At 36.0% G+C, this 18823-nt stretch overlaps 1 protein-coding gene across 2 annotated transcripts in view; it reads right to left on the reverse strand.

The window, feature by feature from the left end:
* LOC109109318 (N-terminal EF-hand calcium-binding protein 2) overlaps positions 1–18823 on the reverse strand; it is a 92412-nt gene that overhangs the window by 23545 nt on the left and 50044 nt on the right. For both annotated transcript variants that reach the window (XM_042744054.1, XM_042744053.1), the window contains exons 6-7: positions 3718–3854; positions 3242–3366 (exon numbers count right to left, since the gene is read on the reverse strand). In XM_042744054.1, the coding sequence (XP_042599988.1) occupies positions 3242–3366; positions 3718–3854 (262 nt within the window). The remainder of the gene's footprint in view (positions 1–3241; positions 3367–3717; positions 3855–18823) is intronic.

Here is an 18823-nt window from a genome sequence, read left to right on the forward strand (position 1 = left end):
TGTAGGAATCAAACCTATAGCACTGAGCCTGTGTTTGTGTGTTTATGCAACATGAGCAGAAATAAGGTGGAGAGCAGACTGAGAGAAGGAAAGCAATTTGAGAAAAGCCTGTGATTGACTGATGGGAGAAAAAGTGCCATGTGCAAAGCAAGTCTCGCAGAAGTATTGATCAATATTCTCATCCTCATGCTCATAAACTACAGCCTGGACAGCACGCTCCAATCACGCCTCTCCCTGCCGGAGCTGACAGCTAGAATGGCGCTTTTATTGTGAGCTGAGTCAGCTTTATCAGTGTCTAGGGGAAATTTAAAACTAGTGCCAGTGTTTGAACGTCACCCATAAAACAGACCTCTTCGATTCAGCACCGCGGTGTCACTTGAACAATATCGGCATATTGGACAGTCCGACTTTACAATAAATGTGAATGAGAGGACAATTGAGATCTATATTAATTACCATCAATAAGGAGTGTGCATGTCAATATAAGCTTTCCTTTACAGCTTTTGTCCTGAAATGTCAAATGCCATTTAACACATCTACTGAAATGCAGACATACTAAGATCAGACTCCAAATAAGCTCTGGATCTGTTCGAATGATAAATCCACAGCAACAGAAATGTCTGTATTGCTTGGCTGATTTGGAGAAATTGACTGCATGACTATTCTATTAGCACTGAGAGGAAGAGGAAAGTGAGATAGGCATTTCAAGAAGAATCATATATTGCCTTTCTCTGTGAAACAGAAAAAAGAAAAACACTAGAATTAATTTGCTATCGTATCTCCAGGCGCACTCTAACTCCTTTTTCAAACTAAAACTCGGGAACGCTTTGAGGAAGACCTTTTTTCCACCCTCTCCTCATTAAAAACTCACAGATTTCTTCAGTTGCATCATGCATACAAGACTGTCGAGAGCGTGTGTGCTGACTTGGCACATGAATGGCGTTGTGTTGTTTTAGTGTCTCTTCAGAGAGGTTTCATAACCAACTCACTGGAGCTCAGGCCCAAATCTCATCAGTAATGGAAATGTGGAGTTTGTTGATACAGAAAGCCCACGGGAAAGCCTGTGAAACCACATCTTTGACAGACTTTAACTTTGCCTTTGGCTATTAGACGGCACACAGAATGGTAAATGTGAATGTTTTGCGTGATAATGCAGTTGGCCACCCAGTGTGCACCACAAAAGAGATCCTTACCAAATTGATTTATGCAATGTTTGCAAAAACAAACCTCATGATGAAAAGAAGCAATAAAGCAATGTGCCAAATAGACCATTAAATAAGTCCTCAAGTAAGCCTCCACTAAAACACTGCAGGAAAATATTAAGTGTGGCGCCTCTAATCTATGTGCCAATTGTTCTAATGGAAGTATTATTACTAAAGTCTTTTCCTCTCACAGACCCTGGCTGAGGAACAGCTCTCTAGTCTCAATGGAGAGTTCCACCATGTCTTCATTCCCTTGTGAATCACTCATTGATACTCTGGCAGTAAAGTATTTTTAGGCATTTTAAGGCATCATAGGTGAAGTACAAAATGTATCCTAGTAAAAAATACTACAAGTACATTTACATATTTATGTACTTAATAAAAATACCCTGCAAATGGACTTTTGGTATACTAAACTGGTATACTTAAAGTCTGCAAAATTGGACTAATTTTGTACTTAGTGCACTTTAATTGTGCAGAAGTCCAACTAAAGACATACTTAAGGATATTTGATTGTGCTAAAGTGGAACTATTGCAAGTAAATACCGGTATTATTCAACGATCATACAATCTTCATCATTAGTGACAATTAAACACATTTTAGGCTTAATATTAAGAAATGTGCATTGTGCACAAGTAGTACTCCCAATAAAGTTTAATCATAATTTTCATATCAGTAAGTCTCTAGCAATATGTCAGTAAATATGTTAATAGATTTAAACTTAGTATGAAATAAATGTATTTTAAATATATTACTGTCTTTTAAGATACCTATTTTTAGCCAAATTTACATGACAAGGCAAAGAAAAGTCCTAGAATATGACATGCTCATTACAAAAACAGTACAACAAATATGGTGGACATGGTGAAAGAAATTATCACAAAATAAATAAATAATAATAATAATTTTTAAAAGTATTGATGAACATACTTTGTGTAACATGTGAACAGGATAATATATATAAAAAATATTATTTTGCCCAATATTTAGTTGTGCTACTGTTTAAAAGTTTGGGTTCAGTATGATGGTTTGTTTTTTGTTTTTGTTTTTTGAAAGAAATTAATACTTTTATTCAGCAAGAAGGATCAAAAGTGACAGTGAAGAGATTTATAAAGTTACTAAAGATTTCTATTTCAAATAAATGCTGTTCTTTTGAACATTGAAAACAAATGAGAGGTTTCTTGGAAAAGAACTCTCAGGCATATGAAGTAAGAACCAACTGTTTCATCACAACTTTGTTCAAAAAGTCTCATCACAGCTGTTTCTGATCACATACACAGATGCACGCTGCATTTATGCTGATGCTTGAAGACATAAGTGTATTCAGTATGTGAAAGTCACCTTGCAAGTTTTGAGTGGCCGGAGTAATTACAGATTTACATTATTTCAGACTTGAATTCTAGTAATGCATCTACTGCATAAGTACATATAAAATCTACTCTATTTCACTCACTACATCTATTTCTACTCATTTTACTCTAAATCTACTCATATTTGATACACAAATTTTAAGGCCTCAAAATTATCAACATGATCAAAAACACAACATTCTACATGCCTTCTGTCATCTGCCAGACACAGTACTTTAGATTTTTTTTAGCCTTTTATTATAATTATAAAACCGTCCACTAGATTGTGGGACACATGTGTTGTTGCTAAGAAATCGGTCCTGGATTTCTAAAGTAAATATGAGAAAAACCTTTATATTGTTATATTAAGGTTATATAGTAAGGTTATATTTCAAAGTGAACACTTACTAGACTGAATCAACTTACATTTACTTAATTATCCATACATCATTTTTAGACAAATCATGTTAAAATGTGAGTATCAAATATGATACATCCGGCTTTTGAGGAACAGCAGTTACTAAATAAAGAAACACTCCAAATAAAGTTGTATTATAATTATATATCAGCAAGTCTTAAGTGATATGTCAATAAACATGGTAATGGATTTGAAGTATACTTAGTATGAAATAAATGTATTTTAAATAAATTATGCTATAGTTTTGTTTTTACTAGGGTGATCACCTCACCTGCACCTGTGTTGATGTTCCTCAAGCTGTCCTTTGAACTGACTCTGTTGTTGGGAGGATAATCTGGCACTGGGGCCTCATAGCGTCTATCTGGGACGCGTGGGCTGGTCTTACTGGGGTAGGATCTAGGTCATAACAGGGAGAACAAGGACAAGGAATAAGGATGATTAAAATGTTTAACTGAAATCAACTAAACAGTATTTAATTTCATTAGAAATAGTCTTTTTTTGTATTTAACTTAAACAAATCATTTTTAAATGTATGATGGCAGCAACTTTTTTATTCATTTTTAATCCCATACCCGGGTGAGATCCCAAACGTGCTCTCTTATTATTGTCCACAAGCCATTTGAATCCTGCAATTACTGTAATGTAATCATAAAGCATTTCCTAAATTGAAAATCTACTAAACTTATAAATACATTCATGTCCTAATGGACATATATGTTGATGAATGGGACAAGCTCTATTTCTCACCCCACTGATGAATGCTGCTCATCAATGGCATCCACAGCACTCTCTACAGAGTTCAGCAGAGACTGGATCTGATTGGCTGATTCCTTCAACAGGAAGCGGGTCACAAACTGCTCAACATTAGTTCCACGTTCATATACCTGCAGTGAGCGAGAGAGAAAAAAGAGAGAGGAAGAGGAGATTGAAGGAGAGAAGACAGATAAGAGCACATCAGCACTTTTCTGAGGATCTTAAGCATGTTTATTTGATGAAGTTCTGTTTGAGAAACTCTAGTGAACTTTGCCCCAGCTTTAAGTACAACATCCAGAGGTGCAAATCTCCTGAGGGACCCGGGGGATGAACATGTCTGGAATGAGCTCAAAGAAACAAGAAAAACAAGATGCAGTTCATGTAGGCAAAAGCTTAAGGCGAGTTAAGTTCTGAAAGCTCGTAATGGTATTGGACATTAGAGGAGCCAACACTCATTGATCTGGTGACATTTTGACCACTTTCCCAAACACTCAAGGTCTGTTTTACACCGTAGAGGCATAATGTCACACAAGGGTGTTGTATTGAAAGAAATACACTGTGAAGGTGTTAGTGCTGAACTTTAAGCATTATTATTGTACATATAAACACAAAGATTCTGTCAAATGCTCCCAGCAGCCACAGTGGAGTCTCAGTTTAGAGGTTTACATTCTCTCAACCATAAATGTCTTATCTTTTTTTTTGCGATTTCCTCTTATATTCTTGATTGCCGTCCTATCTAGATATTTTCAGGATGGCAAAAAAACCCACAATAAAATAACTCTCTTGTGTAGCAGCCAAGACTCAAATCCTGGACATTGTGAAAAACGAGTAAACAGCTATTCTTTCGCTTGCTCAGTCATTGTCCATTGGCACTGATATTATGCACTGATTTGCAGAAAGATCGTCATGGTCAGCGTTTTAACCAACCCCGGCCTTCGCTGCTGATCGCAATTGAATATCCAAATGGAAAGGCAGCATTGGCAAGGGAGTAAATTTGAACTGCAGTCCTGGCTTCTGTAAGGTATCTCATAAATTATGCCGCATTGCCATGCAGACTTAGGATGACTGTGTATAAAAGACCATAACAGAAGGAGTAATAAAGGAGACTGAGAGCACTGACAGTCTGTAGTGCTCTGTCATTCCAAGAAAACAAAGTGAGTGAGTGAAGGAGAGGGTTGAAGTGTGGAGTTGTGTAGCCTAGTAGTTAAATTTAAGGGCTGGAAATGAAAAGCTTGCAGGTTTGACAGGGCTTAAAGTGATAGTTAACCCAGAAATTATATTTCAGAATTTACTCAACCTCATGTTGTTCCAAATCTGTACCACTGTACCACAAATCTGTACCAACTCTTCTTTTGTGCTCCACAGAGGAAGGTTTGTTGTTTTGGACCACACCGACTATCATAAAATGAACAAAAATATAGTTCTTAAAATATATTTTGGGCCAGTGCAAACCGTCTTTTGGCGTTAAAATAGTACTATCAGTATTTACTGACCTTATTCAATATACACTATAGGAGTTTTCCTTTCAAACACAAAATTTATGAGAGGAGAATATTAAAATGAATCACGCAATGCAATTTACTAACATTTGCGCTTGTCAAATTACTGGTATTTGTGCCATTATTTAACGCCCCCAAAAAGGCATGTCTTAAAGCAGGTGATCATTTTGCGCTGTTCTTGGTAGATTATACTGGTCAATATGGAAATGATCTGGCTGGCTCTGTGTTCTTTAATGTGCACATTGTCAGTAAATCACCCGCAGAATTTTCCTCTCCCATCAGCTCTTGATTGGAATTGCGCTCTAATGCTAATTTGCCCTGTTTAGTAAATCTGACCCTTTGTGTTCCGCAGAAGAAAGAAAGTCATACAGATGTTGGGTTCTCCCCCTTTAAGAATGTGATGCTTAAAAGCGTATATGATTTGGAGTCATTAAAAAGAAGAGAAACGATGCACAGCACGAGATTAATGTAGCTTGTTAAGACTTAAAGCGATCTAATAACATCAAAATTGCTTTCCATGTTGATTCTTTCCTGATCCCAGCATGGTGATCATATTTTATTGTTGTTTCTGAGTCATTTGTGGTTCATGTTAAGGTTTATTGAGATCGCTGTGGATAAATAGTGTAAACGCCAAATGTGAATGTTATTAATCTATGATTATACATTTGTTTGGTTTCTAAGTAAAAGAAAGAAACAACGACATCAACAACTATATTAATGTTAATGTTATCTTTATTGGTAACACATAGGTTTGGAATGACATGAGGGCGAGTAAATAATGACAGAATTGTTAGGTTAGGGATGCACGATACAGTATATCGGTACCAACTCCATAACCGATTATTTAATATGTATTCATCTAATACTCCCTTAAAATTAATCTTTAAAATCACTAATAATTTATTAACACTGTTAAATGTAATCTTACGCAAATCCCTAAATGACTATCCATTTTTCATACTGCAGCCTACACTTCAATGTTATGTTGCCTAAATTCAAATTTAAAATAATTTTTAGTGTTTTAATATTTTTAAAAGTAGTATTTAAAAAAATAAAAAACATGTGCTGCACTTTTTATTGATTTATCGAAAGCATTTGATTTTGTGAATCATTATCTGTTGTTGCAAAGGCTTAAATGCGTAGGTTTTAGTGATATAGTGTTGAAGTGGTTCTCAGATTATTTGACTGGAAGGACTCAATGTGTGTCCATAGATAATTATGTTTCTGCTCCTTTAATAGTGAAGACAGGTGTTCCTCAAGGATCAATTTTAGGGCCAATTTTATTCTCTATCTATATAAATAAACTTGGTAAAGGAGTCGAGCCAGCAAATGTACACTTTTATGCAGATGATACTATAATCTACACTATGGCTCCATCTTTAAAAGCGGCAATGGACTCTCTACAGAATGCTTTTAATTCATTTCAGACTTCTCTTGGTAACTTAAAATTAGTGTTAAATGCTAAAAAAACTAAATACATGATTTTTGCACGGTCCAGATTATTATTAAATGATTTTGTTATTCAAACTTTCAATCGTACACAGATTGAAAGGGTTGTATCTTACAAATATCTTGGTATCTGGCTCGATGATAAACTGACTTATAGTTCTCATATCGATAGTCTTTTAAAGACATTGAGACCAAAGTTAGGTTTTTATTTTCGCTTAAAAAATGTTTCTCCTTTGTCGCTCAAAAACGTTTAGTAGAAAATACTCTTCTTTTAGTATTGGACTATGGTGATATAATTTATATGCATGCACCTCTGAATGTTTTGAAAAAGTTGGATGTAGTTTATCATGCTGCTTTACGATTTGTTACTGGTACAAGTGTCCGTACACATCACTGTAATTTATATGAAATTACAAAATGGACTTCATTGTGCTTAAGGAGAAAAAAAAACATATGTTAATTTTTATTTTAAAAGCTGTAGTGGGTAAATTACCACAGCATATATCTAGTTTGTTGACATACTGCACAAATATTTATAATACCAGATCAACAGATAAACTCTTAAGATGCCGATTTTTCATACAGAGATAGGTCGTTCAGCTTTTTCTAGTTATGCTCCGTATGTATGGAATGAGCTTCAAGGTACATTACATATGGAATCTGTACCATCTCTCGCTATGTTTAAAAATATTTTAAAATCGGTTTATATAGAACAGTGTACATGTTTTAATAACTGACTAGGAATTGTATTGTTTTTAGAAAATTGTGTTTTATGTTTGTTCATTGTGTGGTGATGTGTATTTCTTTGTAACTTTGGCCTTTGCTGCCTATCTTGACCAGGACTCCCTGGTAGAAGAGATATTGTATCTCAATGGGACCTTCCTGGTTAAACAAGTAAATAAATAAATAAATAAATAAATTTAATATGAGCTATATATTGCTTATCAACAATAACATGGAAAGTATAATATATTAAAATCTATTATAAAAATTATAATATTTATATAGGCCTAATTATAATAATTAATAATAATTAAATTAGTATCATTTATATATTACAGTTTTTAAATATTTTGAATCAGTTTTTATTAAATATTTTCGATTTTAATTTTAGTTACATTTTTTTGTCATTTTTAATACAAAAAATTATGTGAAGTGTCTATATAGTATCTATATAGTTATAGGCAGTTTACATCGTTAAACTAAATTAAAATAAGTAATGTTTTTAAACTTTTTTCCAAGTAGCAAACATTTTTCAATCGTTTATTTTAGAATCAGTTTAATTTTAGTTACCTAATAATCCTGATACCCTTTAGCCCTGTTTCCTGATCTCATTTTTTTGTGACATTGCATTAAAAAGTTGCATAAAAACTGTGGAGACAAATAAAGATTTTTTTGTCATGCCCACCTGCCTGAACAAGGAGCCTCCAGGTGGTGTCGATGGCAGCTGGGAAGACTCCGAATGATTTATGCTAACAGTATGCCAGGTAAGCATCTCTGCACTGTGCTTTAGTGCCAATAAGGGCCTTAACACACATCAGCAAGCATGGAGGCAAGGTTTACTGTCCATGCCAAAATAAACAGGACATCTCAAAATAACTGGCAAAACAAATAACTTCAATCCTGCAAAATGCTTTATCCAAATAACAGCAATGATGACGTTAGAAGTAAATTAAGCAGTAAAACAAATAACCTGAAGATATCTATACAAATCAAAACTATAGAACTGTGATAGCCCTTTAATGAGGTATAAATGTGTTGGAATCCTCAGGTCAACACCATGCTTGGAGCGAATCTAATGATTTGGTGCCCAGACTGCATGAGTGCATAAGGATATGGGTTTTAAACCTCGGTGTCATGAAATATTCATTCTTCTCTATTATGGTTCCAGCGACACATATACCCAGCCACACATGTACAAATGGTCTGTCACCCTTCTGTAAAATATGCTCTAGGCACTTCTGAAAGTGTGACTGATAAGGTGAATTACTGAATAACAATGAGTGACATACTGGACAAAAGCATCCCGAGACACCTGCGTTCAAGCCGAGACCTAAATAGTCGAGAAGAGCCTTATATGTGATGCACAAAAATAGGTTTTCCACAAAATAAACAATGGCACATACAAGATAAAAATACCATCAGTGTTTGAGGAGGAGCTTGTGAGGAGTTGTCTAATAATTAGAGATTTCCCACAGAGAATATATGGCACCTTTGGTAAAAAATAAAAATAAAATGAATGCACTGACACCTATTTTTTGTGTTTTGTGGAGCAAGCATTAAATGTAATAAGCGTGACAAATACAGACAAGTGGATAGCACTGCCACTAACGCAATATTTCATAGTTCAAAGGAAAACCGGGTATAAAGAAACCCTCATATCAAGCTTAATAACCAATGCCAGTCATTTTAAACAGCCATCGGCAAAGGAACCCCAGAATAAAATGGCATAATATAGTGGGACAAGTAATTTGACTGATGTGTCCCAGCCTCTTTAAACGCAGTTTTGCATATTACTAAATGTTGTTGCTAAGAAACATATTGACTGCTGTTGCTAGGATACGATTAATTGGCTCATGTCTGAACAGAGAATGTCTAGTGTGTCTTTGGCTTAAAATAGATAAAAGCTTACAGTTATACTAACATATTTACAAAAAAAAAAAAGAGTGAAAGTCACACCCTTGTATTTGTTGACAAGGCTGGCTGATTAAGATACACAGATGCTGTGCCAGATAATTATACAACATATAAGCATCTGTTCATCTCCATTATATTATCCAATATATTAAATTGTTATTTATCACTTTTGTTTTCATTTGAGTGCAACCTTAACAGTAATCATCGAACCAGTCTAAACTTTAAACTTTACAAACACCCTTTTTTAAAAAAAAAAAAAAGCTGGATTTTACCATTCAATGCTAGGTGAAATTATATTTTAGATATATTATAAAAGTTATTTGAATAAATGTGTTAAATATATTATTTTTTAATATGCAGTGCTGCATAGTTACTGAACTAAACAGAATGTTTTTTGTAAATAAATAAAATATTAAATTTGACACACTAGTGAGTTACTCAAGTTATTTTGCAAATCCATGCAAAACAAAACAAGTTTAAATACATTTTAAATATAGACTATTTAAAATAAATGTTATATGAAATATATTAAATTTAATTCACAAATACTTTGAGATGAAATCGTGATCATCATCCACAGTCTCTGCTGCTTCATTGTTCTCTAAGATCCAAATGAAAGAGGGTTAAACAGTTCTCTAGAATAAGCCGAAAGGGTCAACTCTCCCAAAATTACAGAGCACAACAGAGGCAGGCAAAGGTTTTCTACCACCTACACTCTAAACCTGTGGCTCAGCCTAGTTAGACAAAGCTTCCGAGAATTGAGAGAAGAGATTCAATCACAATCGCATTAACCAAGCCTGAAAACAGAAGTCATGGCATGATGCAGTTATTCAGCCAGGGACACATCCATTCACAGGCCCAAATCACAGTTGTTGAGACTTTACAAAACCAGGATTAAATCCCAGTCTGGTAGAAAATGAAGAGATGAGAACACAGACTTCCAATTGTAGAAGAACTATGATTGAGGTGTTCCTCCATTATTGTCTGAGAGTGTGTGGGAAACGAGTTGTTAAATGCTACAAGATAAAGACTTACACTTTGATTTCTCCTGTTCGCTGAAGGTGTCTCAAGCATCTTTCAGTGTGATGCTGAAGGTTTATCTAACTTTGGGCATCACAGTTTCCCCAAGCCTTTTGGGAGGCTTCCATCTGTTCCAGCCACCGCACCGCATTTTCACTTTCATCTCCCCTAGAGAGAACAGTTTAACCCAGAGTCCTTTGACAGACTTAGAGATGGGATTTTATCCTTTAAGAACAGACAAAGTGTGACACTGCAGCTGTGAAAGGCAGAGAATGTATCCTTTTAACAGACGTATAGTCACGCAGTCAGCTATTTTATGTTTCTTTGACCCCTCTGCAGTACAATCTGACTGGAAGGTTGGACGTACATTTCAAGAGGTTCATAGTATTCCTATGAGAAAAAAACATCAATTTCACCTTTTAAATGCAAGACACACATGGTCACTTTTTTAAGCCTATGCAAAGCAGTGATCAGTGTGAGCAATAATCATTTTCAACTTGCTTAGTTGAATTACGGATCAAGATAAACACATCTGTGTTTGCAGTAACTTAAATTCAGTTGATTTAGTCACACTGGCAGTAACCACAGACAACAAAATCCTTTAGTAATAAAAAAGAACAATATGCAGAGCTACACAACAATAATCTTCATTGTCAAATACCCATATCCCCATGTGGAAGAATTTACTTAAGAGAAAGCACCATATCACAGATCCTTATTCACAAACCTTATTAGATCGGATCAGTAACTACATGTCAATTAAATCCTCTGTGGGCTTGACCTTTATCAGTTTGACATTTAGATTCCTGAGGGCATCTCTAGAGGATAGGCTTCATGGCAGGCTTATAGGGGAACTTGTATAAATAAGTTAATTCTAGTTTACCTCAGAGAGCGCACAACAACCAGTGAACTTGAAAGTGCAAATCTTTATTCACACCCCACAGGCAGTGGGAGGCATCTGAGAACAATGTTATTCTCAAGCTGCAGCCACCACCAGCAAACATGCACAGGGCTTCTAATTATAATCGCCTCTTGCAGAGTTTTCCAGGCAATTTTAATCAGGCGGCTTGATGCTGGAGAATTATCATCACAAAGACAGGACTCGGTGTAACAGTGGCAGCCTTTGCTTTCGACGCATAGGAAACACAGGTCCACTGATCTATGTCACTTTGGGAGCGTTTCGTAACCACACTGATTGAGACAGCAGTCGGGTAATCTAGCGCTCCAGCTGTGTTTCAATTGTGCCCACCTCTATAAGCCATAATGGTGATGAGGCAAGTAATACCGTGTTCAAAGTACACAAACCATCATCAGAGTCTTATTCAGCCATCTCTTCTTGATCCACACAATTCATGAGATAAAATGACGCAGGTTACTGTCAGTGAAAGAATAGTTCACCCTATCTATCTTAATTTACTTATGTCGCTGCAAACTTGCATCACTTACTTTCTCCCGCAGAACACAAAAAGTACACTCTTTTCCATGCAATTACAACGAAAAGCACCCTAAATGTATCATAAAAGTATTTATTATGTATTTATTTCATGTGTTTTTATTTTTATTCTTCTGATGTTATTTTGAGAAATTTCGCATTACATCACTTGCTCATCAATGGATCCTGTGCAGTGAATGGGTGCCGTCTAAGCCTGTGCGATATGGACAAAAAAAAAACGATCACGATTTTTTGATCAATTTTGCGATTTTGATTTTAATCACGATTTTGATACACACAGACATGCTTTAGTCATAAATGCATTCAGTATAAATTTGAAACATATTTCCAAAAAGAAAACCAATGAGAGCTTTATCAAAAAGTTGTAACATGCCTCTAGAACAGACATAAGTCAAAATAATCACTAAGTAGATGTCAAACAAAATGTCTAGACACATGGCAAAAAAAATAAAAAATGTGTCTAGGGCTTTTTTGTTTTTTTTGCCATGCATTGGTCATAGAGCTCATTGTAGCGGTGCCTCAGGTGCTGAAATATATTTATTGCCCAAGGTTCACACGTACTCCGTTTGCAGTGCGTATACAGTATGTGTGTGCGATTCAGAAGCAGCAGAGAGAGTGCGTTATTGTAACGCAAAAGCACATTAAAATAATGTGCGAGAGCGAATCTGTCCGCTCGTACGCAGATTTCATTTGCTTTTTCACAAAACCAGACACGCGTGCTCAGATACACGCTGCTTTCGTCCGGAGAGAGTGCGCGCACTTAAAACATGTCTCCTCTTGTTCAAACTGTGTCCTGTGCACTCACAACTATGCTCATGCGCTAGATATTCATTCTTTTCGCACCCTTCGATTTCTAACCTTTTCTGTTCACATCTTTTACGGTGTGCAGTGTGAACGTTCTGATCTATTAACATTGGCTCTGAAAAATACGCATCACAGACAGAGTGTGAACCTGGAGTTAGGCATATGCCCAGTCTGTCCTGTTCTCGCACTCCACTTAGCTGCATTCTGATTGGATCGGATAGCATACTGCGGGAGGTTGGGACTGCGGAAAATCGTGCTATAAAATGATTTAGAAATCGCGCACACTCAAATCGTGATTTTATTACGATTTTGATTAATCGCACAGCCCTAGTGCCGTCAGAATGAGTGTTTAAACAGCTATCAAAACATCAACGTAATCCAAAAGAAACCCACATGAATCCAATCGATCAATTAATGCCAAGTGAAAAATAGCATGTTTGTAATAAATCCATCATTAAAACCTCTGTCCATAATATTGCTTCTCTGGTGAAAAAGTTATGTGGTCTGAATCAGGAGAGAAATATGCACAGATGCACTATTTATAAGCAGAAACAGTCCAAACCTGTTCCAGACATATGGACAATTTTGGGGTTTTTTGCAACCTTTTTGAAGCTTAAAAACTCCAGTATAATCTTAATCTAATATGAACCAGTTGCACTGCTGCTATTTTAGAACTACCAACTAGTAGCTAGCCAAGAAGTAATCAGACTTACTTTTTTGGATTCAAATTAGACCATTCTTCCTTGAAAAAGTTATGACCAGTCTTAAAGAAAAAAAATTTGATTACTATCATTAAAGACTAGTCTAAGCGGTTAATGCAACCGGTTTTATTTCTTCATTTGTGTTCTATGGAAGAGAGAAACTCTTGATAGAAGTTTCCTTTTTGGGCAAATTATTCATTTTACTTCACAGTACAATAAACAGGAGGTGGAAGGGCCACTCACAGACATCGTTCTACACACAGGCAGTGAATTTCAGCAGTGATGACGCTTTATGTAAGCTGTGTAAGATTCGGGCAATAGAGTTCGCGATTCTCCAGTCATAAAATGCAGTCAGAGATAAACAACTAGGGCTGTGGACTGCACTTCATCATAAAATGCAGCAGCATAGAGAGTTATAGAAGGAGCCTCAGAAGTTTAATGAACAAGTGAGGACAAGCGCTGTGGCAGCACTTAGCTCTCGCAGAGCAGGTGCAGGGCCCACCGCTGTGCTAGAGCGCATGGGCACAGGCTGCGATTCACGCACTAGCAGTGGAGAGATGAGTCTCAGGACAGTAATGAATGACAGACGGGAGTTCTAGTAAAATGCCTGGAGCATCACATGCCTGTGAAATTACCACTTCACACCACCGATACAGGAAAGGGTTGGAGATGGAAATAGTGGAACATATTGGAAGGGCGGCAGCAATCTGCTTGCAGTGCACCTAAATGAAAATTCTTGGATGGAACTGAAAAACAAAATTGAGGGTATACTAAGCCGGAAACCAAGTGTCTGATTTTTCATTTGATATTTCATTGACTCAGTTATTATAATATTGGGTTATTCTCCTGTGCTGTCCTGAGAGGCATCACTGTGTGAATAGAGGCACAACTGTCGGGGTTAAAATCTAAGTGCTACCCACAAGAGTCATTTGTTTAATGTTCATTAAACGTATTGCCTATTGCATGAATGGAAAATGAATTAATTATAAAACAGTTATCACTAGCATTGTACACAACCATTAAAAAGTTGGGGTTTATGACATTTATTTGATCAAAAATACAGTAAAAACATTAATATTGTGAAATATCATCACAATTTAAAATAACTTTTATATTTTAATATATTTTAGAATGCTGATATTAAAATGTTATTTATTTATCAGTCTTCTGTCACACACTTCAGAAATCATTCTAATATGCTCATCTTGCACACAAGAAACATTCCTTATTATTATAATATTTCTTGAATATTAACAAAAAAAAATTATATTTAATAAATTAACCTACGCTTCTCTTTGAATACCAATTCATTAAATACTTGTTCCTGCCATTCCAATTCAAATTCCAAATACATTTCCTGTGGTATGTGGCCAGTTCAACTGAGGTTCTACAATACGTAATTCTCTATTTTGCTGGATTTTCTATATTGGAGATTCAATAAACCAAGCACTGTATCCCCCGTGATACTTTGGTAAAACAATGATAAGAATATGAAAAGGTTCCTGTCAACTGATCTACAAAAATTCACTTCAGCAGTGACATTCTGATTCAGTGGTGTATCCTACCGCTCTCCTCTCATTGTCTTTCTATTACGTCCATGTTGTTGCTGCAAAAACTGTAATTCATCCAGATGCAGATGAAACCATAGGATGTAAATTTAAAATGACTGCCAACAAATCGATTTTAAAGCCACTCTCATATTACACAACACCATACTTCAAGTTATGCCAAGCCAGAAAGGAAAGAAGTATTTGAAAAGCAATTCCATAACATACGGCAGCTTGGGACATTGAGCCAGGCTCATTAGCACACAGCCTTCTCAAGGATAACATTATGGCAACATGCAGAATCTGAATTCCAGACTCGCTGTCTCATAAATATTCATTCACACTATGGAGAAATGCAAGGGAGGAAAGGATGAACCTGCTCATTGTTTGTGCATATTTTTTTTCCTGTCCCAATACTGTATTTAAATCCTCTAACAGGCCAGTAAACAGCCTATACTGTATATGACAAATGTACACAGCAAGTGTATGAGACTGAAGCCCTGCACACTAACTGAATCATCAGCAGCTACATTCCAATAAGCCCTGAATTAAATTACCTCCAAGCATAGTGGTAATGCACCATAGTAGGTTCCAGAAATCTGAGTAAACGTATCTGTATAATGCAGATATATGTTCCTGAAAGCATTTCTAGTTTAAGGTCCACGATGCTCTATCTTTAACATTTTGCACTCTCATATTTTTATTACTATACCTGAGTTTAGACTATAAAGCCAAAAGTATGTACATAGACATCCCATTTAATTAAGATGGCTATGTCCGAATGGGACCAAATCTATGAAAACAACATATAATGAAGTATATCCTTCCTGAATGACAACTTGTGTGTATTTTACAGTTTAAGCGCAATAAGGCATGAATGAGAATTTAGTTTAGTACTCACATGCCATGTGACAGCTGCTTTTTGTGAGCGTGCTTTAGATGTGTACACTCAGAAATCCGTATATCAGAAGTTTAAACTGATATGGGTTTAAAACATATGATTTCAGTGTAATAGACATGATAATCAAAACCAAACAGATGTTTTTTGGCAGAATATCTATGAAAGTATTGTAGTAGCAAAACCTGAGAGCCTGCTGTTTTGAATGTGAGAACTTGTCAATTAATATTTTTATTTGTAAGCTGAAATGTATACTCATAGCACTGATGTGAAAAGCTAAATCTCTCAATTTGCATACACAGGCAATAATCAAAACTTTCAAAGAATTCAAAGTTGCAGATTGTTACAAACGTGTAAAATGACATTCACATGAACAAAATGACGGACACAAATGTGTACGACATATTTACTTTTGCACTTTAATTCAGTTCCCCTGTACAACCTCAAGTCAGCACTTATACCCTCTCAGATCTGGCAATACAACTTCAAATCTTGGCGCTTGCCATGCGGAAACATAAATTTTTATGCACAAGTATCAGTTATTTGTAAATTGCTGCAATTAGCTACATTAGCTTTTTAATTTAGCTTTTAATTAGCTTTTTTTAAGCCACAATATTCATCTTGGTTTTCAAGTATTATCTGGCAGACAAATAATGCAACATCTTTCATATGTTATATTATTATATATTGCGGAGAGTAACATTGCTGTAATGTTGAACCACTTTATAACCATTAAGGCCAATATAAAGCCATTAAGGAATAATTAAAAAGGCAACGGCTATAGATGCTATTTACACAGTGCAAATAGCAATGGATTATATTTACACTAAGTGAAAATAGCAGTATTTTTAACAATGTGCTATATACACTAAGTCCAGATAGCAATAGATTCTATTTATTCTATGTTAAAATAGCAGGATTTTCTGTTATAATACTTATTGGAAATAGTGGCAATTATCTGCACCTCAGTATTATAGTACATTACAAAACAGTATGCAATAATAACGTATTAAGTGTAAATTATCATTTTAAATAAAATTATTAAATGGATGACACCTTATTTGGACAATAAATCCCTCCCTACACCTACCCTAAACCTACCCGATACTTTACTTTTTGATTTTTTTCCTTCATTTTTATTGAAAATAAATGCCTTTCCAATGCGATATGAGATTTGAAAAGGGAGAGAAAAAAAGTTTGGCAAAAGGCGGATTTGAATCCGGGTTGATCTCATCAAAATGACTATGGTTCGCGCTGTACCATCTACGTCTATAGCCTATTTGCACTTACTGTAGTGTTAATAGACACTCTGAATTAAAAATGAAACAGGATAAATATTGATGCAGGTAAGGGAGTAACTTACCAATAATATGACTGTAATAGGCTATAGCAAGTACACAGTACTTGTAAAATATTTTGCTTATATTGTATTCTTCAGAAGTCTTCAACTTTAACTTTAACAGTAGTATACTTTGCACGTGGAGTTGTTTTTAATCTAAAATTTTACTTATATGGAATAGACCAGCACATTACAATAGACCATCCCAAATGGAACGCTTCATGTGCACTTGCGGTTTTACGGACTTACAATGGCCGCCATGTGCACGTGTCCGTTAAGTCCATGAGACCGTAGGGTGTCCCATTTGTCATTTTACTTGTGATTGTGTCATGTGTCATGTGTCATTTTGTGTTTGTTGCGCCCCCTTTGCCGCCGTTATGCAACCTCGATCTGCACTTCTGCCGAGCCCACAATGGGGCGAGCTCCGCAACAGACTTCTACCCGACAGTCAAAGCGGCATTACGTCACGAAAGTGCAGACTCAGAGGAAGAGTGCAAGGGTTTAGGGTGCCATTTGGGACAGGGCCCAAATGAGGCACATTGGCAGCTGCTGTTGTATGATGTCATCACTCGATGAAGTCATTGCATTTTATTGGTCAGGCATCCACCAATAATATGGCTTAATTCGCACCCCAGCCCCACCCCCAGCTCAGCTCTCTCACGTCATTTACAAGTGCACAAGTGAGTTTTCCTACAGGAATACTGTGAAATGAGTAGCAAAAGTCAAAGCACCAGGATTTGAAGTTGTATTGCCAGATCTGAGAGGTTGTAAGTGCTGACTTGAAGTTGTATAGCGAAACTGAAGAAAAGTGCAAAAATAAATATATCGTACACATAATAGGTGCATAATTAATCACAGCCACACCACAAGGATGCATTGTTTTCTTTCAAATCAAAGCTAAATACACGTAGAATCAGCGCATCCTTGTGGCGTGGATGACACAGAAGAGCATACACAGCATACGGTGATATGGAGAGACACAGAGGACAAAGGAGAGACTGTTGACAAAGGAATTGTTGAACAAAGTCGTTATTTTTGTTTTCTTCGCTTACAAAAAGTGTTCCTGTCGCTTCATATAACCCAGATTGCACGTCTGATGGCAGATGGAGTTTTCTGATGACGACTTTCATACCTTTTATGGACCTTGACACTGTTATTTACTTGGCAGTCTATGGGACAGTCACAGGCCTCCCGGTTTTCATCCAAAATATCTTAAATTGTGTTTCGAAGATGAACAAAGCTTTTACAGGTTTGGAATGACATGGGGGTGATTAATTTCAAAAATTTTCATTTTGGGGTGGAGTATCCCTTTAAATACAGTCATGGATATCAATTCTTAAATTACAGTAAGAGATTTTAAGACAATGAGTAGAAACAATTTAATCAACTAATTAAGCATTTTATTATTGGCATGACAAAACATCTCTAAGAAAAACCAAAGTCGCAATATGCCAAGCTCTATAAGCACGCCATATGATGTTCTCCAAAATAACCCTCAAATGCCATAAGTGGTTACCAGGGAAACTAGGTAACCGGGGTAACATTATGCAACCTGAAGCAAATGAACGCAAGTGAGAGTGACTGAATACAGGAGGTGTGTAATATATGTCTACAACATAACAGTGGCCAAATCCCCTCACCTCAGGTCAGCATGAAATGAAAGGGGAGAGAAGTTCTGTAGCATCTGCGGCTAAGAAAACATTAGCTTCAGGAAATGTCCTTCACCTCTATTTGGGACCTCAGATTCTCACAG

The sequence above is a fragment of the Cyprinus carpio genome, chromosome B18 (assembly GCF_018340385.1).
Source record: "Cyprinus carpio isolate SPL01 chromosome B18, ASM1834038v1, whole genome shotgun sequence".
NCBI lineage: Eukaryota > Metazoa > Chordata > Actinopteri > Cypriniformes > Cyprinidae > Cyprinus > Cyprinus carpio.